The sequence below is a fragment of the Buteo buteo genome, chromosome 11, assembly GCF_964188355.1.
Source record: "Buteo buteo chromosome 11, bButBut1.hap1.1, whole genome shotgun sequence".
NCBI lineage: Eukaryota > Metazoa > Chordata > Aves > Accipitriformes > Accipitridae > Buteo > Buteo buteo.
Genome location: NC_134181.1, coordinates 2,824,500 through 2,835,018, shown reverse-complemented (window position 1 = coordinate 2,835,018; position 10,519 = coordinate 2,824,500). Strand labels below are relative to the sequence as shown.

Below are 10,519 nucleotides of genomic sequence, written 5' to 3'. Positions count from 1 at the left end.
TTGACACTGGCTGGGCACTCTGAGGCGGCCACGGCCATGTTTCACTGAAGGGTGACACTGGCAGGGCACTCTGAGGCAGCCATGTCTGTCCTTTGCTGAGGGGTGACACTGGCAGGGCACTCTGAGGCAGCCATGTCTGTCTTTTGCTGAGGGGTGGCACTGGCAGGGCACTCTGAGGCGGCCATGGCTGTCTTTTGCTGAGGGGTGACACTGGCAGGGCACTCTGAGGCAGCCATGTCTGTCTTTTGCTGAGGGGTGGCACTGGCAGGGCACTCTGAGGCGGCCATGGCTGTCTTCGGCTGAGCAGTGACACTGGCTGGGCACTCTGAGGCGGCCATGGCTGTCTTTGGCTGAGGGGTGACACTGGCAGGGCACTCTGAGGTGGCCACGGCCATGTTTCACTGAAGGGTGGCACTGGCAGGGCACTCTGAGGCAGCCATGGCTGTCTTCATCTGAGGGTTGACACTGGCTGGGCACTCTGAGGCAGCCATGGCTGTCTTCGGCTGAGCGGTGACACTCTGAGGCGCCCTCAGCCGTGTACCCTGCAGGACCAGCAGCGGGGAGGCTGCGGGCTGTCTCCCCCCCCTCTCCCGCCCCGCCACACTCAAGATGTCGGCGTCGCCGCGGCCGTGCCCGCCCCACCGTGACGCTCGGCGTCAGCTGACGGCGGAGTCGCCGGTGGCGGCGGCGGGGGGCGGGCGCCGGCACTCGGAGTTGTCCGCCGCCGCCGCGCAGAGCTGCCGCCGGGCCTGAGGCCGAGCCGCCGCCGCCATGCCCTCGGAGAAGAGCTTCAAGCAGCGCCGCACCTTCGGTGAGTTCCCCGCGAAGGGACGCGGCGGGGCAGAATCGCCGACACCGTCCGCCGGCTTCCCCGGCCCTTTCCGGGCCTCGTCGCTCGGGCGGGCAGGCCGGCGGCCGCTGCCCTCGCTGCGGGGGGGAATCGGCGAGGCGGGGAGGGGGCAGATCTCGTTAAGAGCCCTTCAGATCCCAACACCGGGGCCGGTTCCCGCTGACAGCGGGGGGGGAAGGGGGTGTCCGCGGCCGGAGCGGGCCCGGCCGCCCTGCCCCGGTCACCGGCGTCGCTGTGCCGCTCCGCCGAGGGCTGAAATGGAAACAAACTGTCCCCGGCTTCTCGGGGGAAACGGGAGTCGCCGCCTGCTCGGGGCCGAAATGGAAACAAACCCCGACCCGGCCTCCGCTCCCCTGCGCGGCCGCGGGGCTTGTTCTGCCCCGGTAGGGCGGGCGAGCCTCTCTGCCGTGGGGTAGAAGCTGGAAGTTTTGGGGCAGGGGTCTTTTTCGGGTGTTCGGGGGGGGATGGCGAGGAAGGTGTGGAGGTGGGTAGCAGTCGCTGCGCCGGGGCGAGCTCCGCGGTGCGTTGGGAGAGGGGTTTGGGGTAGGGAGATCGCCTCTCCGCATCATCCATTATCGACTGCAAAATTCCCAGGAGCCTGGAAACATCACTTTGCGTTGTGTGCCAGGAGCTGGGCCTGCCCTTCCCTCCCCGACGTGTCTGCTCAGGGTCCGGCTTCGTCTGCGCTATTGACAGGAGAATTAAGCTCCACTTGCAGTTTGGTGCTTGGCGTGGTATGAGGAATTCTCTGCGCAGGGAGCTGCGAGTGGACTGGGATGTATGCCTCCTATCTCCATTTAGTTATTGAAAACTAGCAAGGCATCGAAAAGAGCTGTGTAATGATGGCTGGGCAAATGAGATTAGTCTCTTTCTAGAAAGAAGAGCCTTGACAGAGCGGTGCCAACACTCCTTTCTGTGCTTAGGATGGGACCAGAGCAATCAAAGAGCTCAGTATCTGTTCATGTGTGTCAGTGAGGTAGGCTGAAATGCTCCGAGGGTAACAAGAACTGGCAGCGTAACCTATTTCTGTGTGAATTATAAAATCCCATACGTAAAATGGAATTGGTGAAAGTAATTGATCCAGATTTTCTTTTCCTTCTGCCTTTGGGTTAAAGTCAAGCTGCTTATGAGAGCTTTCTGGTGCACGCACCCTTGCCTTTGCTGTTCTGTTAAATGTAAGCTGTTCCCCACATTGAAGCGGAGAGAATTTTGATCTAACAAAGTCTGTGTTTAAGCTGCCCCTTTTCTTGGAGTCTTCCAAAACTGTTGTTGACCCCATCGCCTGTCAGCAGCCTCTATTGCAGGTATTAAGTTCAGCTAGGATGGCAGCCAAGCAGTTGCCACTGCAACTAATGTCGTCAGAGAACAGTGTTTATCTGTGGCTGACTGAAGCCTGATTTTGAACACGCCATATACAATAATCCTAATGATTTGTCCAGTTTATGTTTTTTCTACTCCAGGGAGTTCTGCTGAATTACATTGCTGTGAAAAAACCTGTTTCAGTTGAAAAGTTAGTCAAACCTCTTTGCGCTTGCTAGGTTGAAGGTTGATCTCATGTACTCCCCATATCTCTTGTGTTTCTGGTTAATCTTAAAAAGTATTTTAATTAGCTAGTAATCTCTGCCCTTGAAGTGTTAATGCTGGTCTGTAAGAGCGTGGCTTGGGCTGTGAGATGTGAAGCAGGATGGCTTTCAGGTTCTCGGTCTTGCAGTCAGGTGAAGGCTTTGCATACTCCTTGCCTTAGTTCTGCTTGATTCACCTCCAGCTTAAAACCATGATTCATGTGAGTTGCATTTCCTTATTGGGCTTGTAAAAAGGCGCAGAGATGTATTTCATGCACAAAAACTTAATATGGACTAATGGAGAGCTGACTGATGTTATTGCTGAGTGACGGGACAGGTAGTGTGTCCTGTGCATTAGTATACCAGCAACAAGTTGGGCTGACGAGTGCTGATCTAAGCTCTTCTTCTCCCGTGAGCAGCACCTCTCCCTAGGTAGGTGTCTGTTAAAGCTGTGATGCAACATCCCTAGGTAGGTGTCTGTTAAAGCTGTGATGCAACACTAAATCTTCTCTCTGAGAGGTGTTTATAAGATGGAGATGGCCTGGAAAGCCCCGACCCGCTCAAAAGAACTGGAGAGGTTAAAACTGAGTTCACTGAATCTGAAAGTAGGCAGGGTATAAGCAGATACAACTGCCTCTAAAAGCAACTGTGCCTGTTTACTTTGGCTCAGACGTGTACTTTAGCCTGGTTTATAATATCTGTGCTATTAATATTTATGTCTGAGGAGAGGTGAACTTCATCCTGAAAACTGGCACAGAGAGCAGTGAAATGTCTGGGTACACAAGAACCTACCAACAGCTTCTGCAACAATGGGTGCGGCATAATCAAAATAGAAAACTGTAATTCGGTAATACTAGAATGCACAGCGTAAGCTGATGCTGCCAGGCTGCAGCTCGTCTTAGCTCTCAAGTAATTGTTGACAACTTCCTTTTCTGGGATCTCGCAGGAATAGTACAGGATATTTAGTCATTAACTTGGGTGGTGTAATTTGATGCCATAAATTTATGAGATTAAATGTCTGGTTTAGTGGGCAGAAAATGAGGGGCGGGGGGGGGCGAGGAAGCTACATCCTTTAACATTTTCTAGGAGTCCCAGGCAGCGTGCATGCAGTACTTGTCACTTTGGGTTAAAGAGCAAAGGATCATCTGTCAAAGGAGAGGTTTTAATTGTGACAGTGCTGTCCCATTTGAAAACTGCTTTGCCTGAATTTGCTTTTGTGGCTTTTACTCCCATGCACTCCCTCTCTTCGGTGGTGGAAAAATAAGGTAATAACAGCATTAAGCGTAGATGTTTGACCAGACTTTTTTTTAATCTCTTGCAGAGCAAAGAGTGGAAGATGTACGACTGATTCGAGATCAGCATCCAACTAAAATACCAGTAAGTCAGGTTCTTTCCATTTTTCACTTCAATTTCCAGTCTCATGTTCTTTTAGTAGTTAGAAACCTGTAAAAGAGCTGTCCTGGTGAGACCAAATTAAAATTTGGCCGTTCAGGGTTGTTAAGCCTAGATTTCAGAACCATTCTCAAACTAGTAACTGGCAGCGAGTGTGGTGGAGCAAGGTGCTAGCTGGGGACTGGAGGAAATGGGGTTTCCTGTGTACTGAAGTTGCATGTTGCAACTTCAAAGAAAACCGTGCCCCAGCTGAGCTCTGAGATTCTCCTGAGTGTTCAGCTCTTCTCATCCATCTCAGTGTTATTCCTCTCCAAAAGAAGAGTCTGCAGAGGTGAACCAAGAAGAATACACAGTAATGTAGAGACAGATACGGCTTTCACCACCAATCTGTGCTGAGAAAGACAGAAACGCTTGCCTTCTGGGAAATGGGCCTTTGCTTGAGGTCTCCAGGTCTTTGCTTGGCTGTCAAACCCTTCCACCTCACCTCAAAGAGGAGATCAGCCCTCATCTTGTCACTCTTCTTTAGCTGGTCAGCTCCAAATGCTGCTTGAATTTTTATTTTCTTTCATTTATGGCATCCTCAAGTTTACAAATGCAAAGCAAAGCATCCTAGGAAGCAAAAGGCAGGAATTGTGATGTATTGCTGATGAGTTCTTCACAACTGGTGGGCTTTTGCGTGATGGCTGTCGCTGCAGTACGCAATAAATGCAACTGTCCTTATGGCCATTTGGTGGAACAGGGAAGGTCTCAGGACATTTTGGGGGGCAGAAGAGAGAACTTAATCGGACACCTCAGCCTTTGGCTCTCAGTGATGAGAGCTGATGAGCCCTGTGAGTGGAAATTCTTCTGTGAACAAACTGCTTGCAAACCGTCTGCAGTTCCAGTGCAAGTTCATTAACAGAAGCAGTTGTTGCCTCCATGCCAAATAGAAACCGAAAGGTTTTCAGCTTTCCTTTAGCTTTAAACTACATCGTCTCAAAGCTGTTGCTGCTGGGCGTGGGAACAAGTAATATTTTACAGCAGAGATTTTCTGACTTTTCTGGAATGTGCAGTTTTCCCAAAAGGCCCTTTCCTAACAAATCTGTTTCCTGAAAGAAGATTGCTTTTTCACCCACCTTTCACAGATCACTTAGCCGTAATCCCCAAGCTCTGTGACCACAGATTGAAAGCCATTGATTTATAGCAAAGCTCTCATTTTAAGTCAGCCATGGACATAATACTAGCAAAAATTCAGAGGTACCTAAGTAACTTGCTGAAGATGCAGTGATGCAAACTCCCAACTATGGCAGAGGAGGAGCTGGAGGCTTGCTGTTGTTGCCTGTCCATGTCCTAGCTTGAGTCACTGCCTTGTTATTATCATTAGCAGTTCTGGATGAGATAAGATGGCAATGTCACGCTAGATGGTAAATCCCTGCTGTGCTGTCAACATCCTTCATTTTGCTGTTGAAAATATTATCTGTTGGTTATGGTCTACCTTTTTAAAAATAGAGCTGTCTTTTTTCCAGAATGAGCCAGCATTTATTTAAACTGGTGTAAGGAAGTCTTTCTCTGGTATAATTAAATTGGCTCAGTATCTCTTCACCTGTGCAACTTTTGAATATCAACACAGCCAGGCCCCGTGAGCATGGAAATGATCCAAGTGAATGGTGTCACATAGCTACCGTTGATTTAAAAACAACAAAACCCACATGGCTGTGGAAACAGGAGTGCACGAATTCTGAGATCATTTCTTAAAAGCAGGAACTACATACAGTTGCTGGGCAGGATGCTTCTTAAATTGGAAAATCTGCAATTTCCTCGTGAATTAAGTAGTTACTACATAACAGTCTTGGCAGAATTACTGGTTCCTAAGCATGCTGTTTTGAGATTAAGGAGGAGGAAATTCTCTCCTTTGAGGCTTTATACCCTTCACAAGTAGCTTTCTCTCATGCATTAGAGTAAGCATGGAAGGTGGATGGAATAGCGTACTAATCTGGAGGTGTAGTTCTTAGAAAGGGATGGCCTGAAACAGGAGAAATTCTGGTGAAAACTGCTTGAGTTTGCAGACTTCTGTAGCAGCCCAAGCCTCTAGTCAGCCACTGTAATGCGTTAGAGGGAAGTGTGCTTTATCTTTTCTGGGGTTTCTTTGTTGCTGGGTAATTCAGTGCTAGATTAAATGATTTCAGCAAATGAACTGTTCTAAAACTGCACTGAAGCTGTGCATGTGTGCTGTTAAATCCCTGTTTGTTACCCCTTAGTGCAGTGACTCTTGCAAACAGAACAAGAGAAGCACGTGAAGATAATTGTAATTGTGCCTTTTCAGATTCGAGATACTGCATTCACAAATGAAAGGAAATGGAGTTTAGCATAAATGCCAGTACTTTGCTGTGTTCAAAATGGAGGGGTGAGGTGAAGGCACCAGACACCGTTTCTGCCTTTCACATCTTCTGCTCCTTTCTTTTTGTGTTTCTTCTTAGGTGATCATTGAAAGGTACAAGGGAGAGAAGCAGCTTCCAGTTTTGGATAAGACCAAGTTCCTGGTGCCAGATCATGTCAACATGAGCGAGCTAATCAAAATTATCAGGTAGTATGCTGTGATTTCAGTGTAAGCTGCATCAACCTAAGACTATGATTCTTTGTTAATTCCCCACCTGGTGTATGCATTTGGGAGCTCTTTAAATGGAAAATTCATCTATTTAGTGCTTGGTATCATCACTAGGACAAATTCATGAGAAGGTGCTTTTCCTTTGGCTTTGCTGGAAAAAAACTCTGAAAAGAGCTGAGCTGTTAGTCTGCTTTCAAGAGAAATAACTGGTTCCCAGAGATGTAGGAGGAAGTCTGGGGCTGCAAATCCCTGTCTAATATGGGTGCTTCTGGCCCAGGACTCCAGCACTTCCCGCTTGGCTATTTTAGGATGCCTTCTTGGTGTTCCGCCTGGGAGTCCCTCTCCAGAGTGCCTGCCTCTTCCCACCTACTGGAGGAGGAGTTTTGGCTCATAGCCAGAGCTCTGAGCTGTTGCTTAGGGTTGATGTTGGCATACTTTGATTGTGAGATGAGGTTTCCCTCAATGGCAGTGTTGAGGCCTGAAAAACACATGTTCAGACCAGTGTCTTTTTGTCCCAGCTGTTTGCGCAGACTGTGGCTTGAGTACTGCCCCGCTCTGGTGCTTGAGCTTTGCTTAAAACAAAAGGCAAAGGGGAAATAGCCATGGAGTGGAAGTTGTGTGGTCTAAAATTGTGGTCAGAAGTTCTGCTAGAAGTGCATTTCTCCTGGCTTAGATGGAATATTTGATTAGTAAGAGTTCTCAAGCAGTAAACTTGGAAGTTAGCAGCAAACCAGATTTTGCTTTTTGTTGGTCATGGTGTACAGGGAGCTAGTTCATGGAGGCCACAAACTGTAAAAACTGAGAGTTGTCTCACATGTCCAAACAATTCCCTGCCTCAGAGGCTTGTACAAAAACTGTCTATCGTAAGCAAATCCCAGCTCTTAAAAGAGTAAGAAAACGAGATAGGGTTTTGGAAGCAGGAGCCAGATTGTTCAAGTCTTCCAGAATTTCTCATGAACATTAAAGGCCCTGGGCAAAAAGGTTAACAGCAAGCTGAAGGATTTTCCCAACCTTTTTTATTTGGCTTCATTGTTAATAGGTGATTTGGTCCCAGCTGGACTTGGTCCTCAGCCAGCCCCTCTTGTGCATAGCAAAGCCTGTCCTTCCCAACCCTCAGACAGCCGCTGCCTTCTCTCAGCCTGCTGTCTCTGGAGTGATTAGAGCTTGGTTTTGGAAGGGTCCCTTTCCAGGGCTGTGGCTGGGAGGCTAAATAAATCCTTGTTTCCAGCTGCTGCTGCCCCTCAGCAGTGAGCGGATGCAGCAGGAAGCTCTTCTGATCTGTTGTTGTTTCCTTCTTTCTTTGGTTGCACCTCCACGTATCTGAGTTCCTCTTGCTTACTTGGTTTAGGAAGTAGTAAGAGAGCTCCTCTCTGCAAACCTGCTTTCCAGTAGGCAGTTTGGCAGAAATACCTATTTCCCCCCAACCGGAATGAATGATCCAAGGGAAACCCCTCAGTTAGATGTTCACTGTGCCACGCAGCCTGTGAAGTCTGTTGCTCTCTGCCCTTCCCACGATGCTTCTTCTGGGAGGGAGGAGAAGAGGGGGCAAGATGCTCCAAAGGTTATACGCAGGCTGTTACAGAGCTGCTGGCAAAGCGAGTTTAAAAGGTCCAGGGCCTTCGCAGGGAAGCTCTGCCCGTCCTCCCTCCCCGTCTTCACACGGATCTCTCAAGGTCAGGCTGAGTTTACATTTCCAGTGAGATGCTGTTGAGCTGAGCTGCAAGGCAGAGGTCCCGCAGGCCTTACGTGTTTGCTGGTTGTACAGGGATCATGCTGGCAAGGAGTACCTCTTCCTTTTCGCTTCAGTTTAATGCCCTTCTGGAGCGTAGCTTTTCCAGTGAAATAAGGGCTTCTGTCAGTGGATATATCTGACTGGACTTAGTAGATGAATTTAATACAGCTTTGAGGTGGGAAGCAAATGCCTTCTCTGGTGGCAGGGCTGCTTTGGGTGGGGACATCTTCCTGCCGTCCGTGCTGGAGGACTTTGTTTTGCCGTCTGTCCTAAAGCCTTTGTTAATGTGAGTGGAAATGCATAGTCATCACTGTCAAACTCCTTCCCCCCTCCGCTCCCCCAACCTCCCCCCCACAGGCGACGCCTGCAGCTGAACTCCAACCAGGCGTTCTTCCTCCTGGTGAACGGACACAGCATGGTGAGCGTTTCCACACCCATATCCGAGGTGTACGAGAGCGAGAAGGATGAGGATGGGTTCCTGTACATGGTGTACGCCTCTCAGGAGACTTTCGGAGTGCAATCTTCTGTCTAAGACACGCAAGCGGCTTCTAGCCTAGGATTTTGGTTTACCCTTGGCCATCACCCCCACTCTTCCCCACATGCACCCCAGGGAAAGAAACGGATGTCACCTACGCTCTCAGTACCTTAGCATAGGCTTGCTTTAGCAGGTGTCTCATCTTACCTTGCCTTGTTTGTGACTATTAAACAGTACAGACGAGCACCTCCAGCTTTGAAACCTGCTGTAATATTCCACACAGGCACATTTACATTTCTGGACTTTATGAACGGAACCCAATTGTGCATGTGACAATTGCAAATAAAGGGACACTCGATTGACTTTTAACAAGCAAACAGGCACCAGGGAGGAGCTGAAGTGTTTCCTGTGACAGTTTTCTGGAAAATCTCCCTATGATTCCTTAAAGCTTTTTTTTTTTTTTTTTTTTTTTAAAAATGGGAAGGCTTCTGATGAGAGCAAATACGTTTTAATGTTTCAAAGCAGAGCTTTGTCTCCTGCAGCTTGATCAGACTCGTGTCAGTGCTGCAGTGAGTCAAGGCAAGTGCTTGGGGTGAGCTGGGGGAGTACAACTCTTTTTGTCTCCGTTTTCTGTGGCACCACAAACTTAGGACTGGTGCCAGTTTCTGAAATACTCATACCAAACACCACAGCTTTATTGTAGTTTTAGGAAGTGTTTAACTGTAAAATACACACCTGGACAGGTAACATTGAAATAAACTCCAGTCTGTTATGAATTTCCAATCCCTCTCTGTTCAGTGACACACTGTTCTTCATACGAGCACTCTTCCAAAAGCTCAAACCCCTCTAGCCCGGAGGTTTGCCATTCCCTTGCCCGGGCAGAGTGTCTGCTGGGAAAAGGTAGTCGAGGGACCCGCTGCCAGCACATGGGGCTGTCAGGATGCGTGCAGCCGGCCGCAGAGCGGGCTGGTGCGATCCGAGACGTGAGCGGCGCCCGTATCGCTCGCGTTCTCAGAAGCGCTGCCCGGCCTCGCCGTTTCCATCTGCTCGGCAGGGCAGGTACGTTCCAGCCCTCCGATGCGAGCGGGCAAACGGCTTTGCTGTACACACCTCCGTACTGAACATTGGACTCGGGACATGCCACTGGAATTACCAACCCACACTGCCTAACCAGTCTGTCACTTGTTTTGCACGTTACCACCGAGGGGGAGGTCAGGGAGAAGCGCTTTTAAAAGCAGCTCACGTCCAGGAGTTGCTGTCGAGAGTTGACGAACAAAAGATTTTTTTTCCATCGCTGAAGTCTCCTGCCATTTGCACGGGGTTTGGAAGATCTTGGTGTTACTACTGTCCTGAGCAGGGAGGCAGCCTGTGCAGAGGAAAGGTATCTCGTAGGACCTGTGTTTTTCCTCTAGAGTCGTTGTCAAGTGAAGCGTAGCAGGATGAGATTACTCTTGTATATTACGTGTCTGTGAACTAACTACATCTGTTACTGGAAGCTAACTTACTATAATGGGGGAAAAAGAAGCAATACTACTGCGTCTTGGCACTCTAGCTCAGTAAGGTGTACAATTTGTACCTATCTACACCTCTTTGCATGCATCTCGTTCACGCTTACTTCAGATTTTTTATTGTTCTTTGTGTTTTTACTCCAATGTAAACTTTTAAATGCAGCTTGTTCTATGTTTAGTTTTGTTCGTGTAAGAAATTGTTTAACTCATAACTGACAACCATACTTGTAATTACGACGTGATTGACTGATATTCCTGTACAAATGTTGCTTTTTTAAAATTAATACAGTGCTGATATGGATGGATTACATCCCAACTTAATTATGGCTTGTGTGGTTATTTCTAGACAGCTTTCGTAAATCGAATCTCCGCAGGGAAGGGCACAGAGGTCTGTTCCACCTGCTTCAGGGCGCACA

General features: G+C 48.7%; 1 protein-coding gene across 2 annotated transcripts; it reads left to right on the top strand.

The window, feature by feature from the left end:
• The first annotated feature begins 670 nt into the window (after positions 1–670).
• MAP1LC3B (microtubule associated protein 1 light chain 3 beta) lies at positions 671–10,424 on the top strand. Of its 2 annotated transcripts, none has more exons than XM_075039881.1 (4): positions 671–811; positions 3,734–3,789; positions 6,261–6,367; positions 8,478–10,424. In XM_075039881.1, the coding sequence occupies exons 1-4, from the start codon at positions 772–774 to the stop codon at positions 8,650–8,652; spliced, it is 378 nt and encodes a 125-aa protein (XP_074895982.1). In that variant the 5' UTR covers positions 671–771; the 3' UTR covers positions 8,653–10,424. The 2 variants fall into 2 exon arrangements, with proteins under 2 accessions (XP_074895982.1, XP_074895983.1); XM_075039882.1 differs by lacking the exon at positions 671–811 and adding an exon at positions 3,207–3,225.
• Positions 10,425–10,519: the final 95 nt, after the last annotated feature.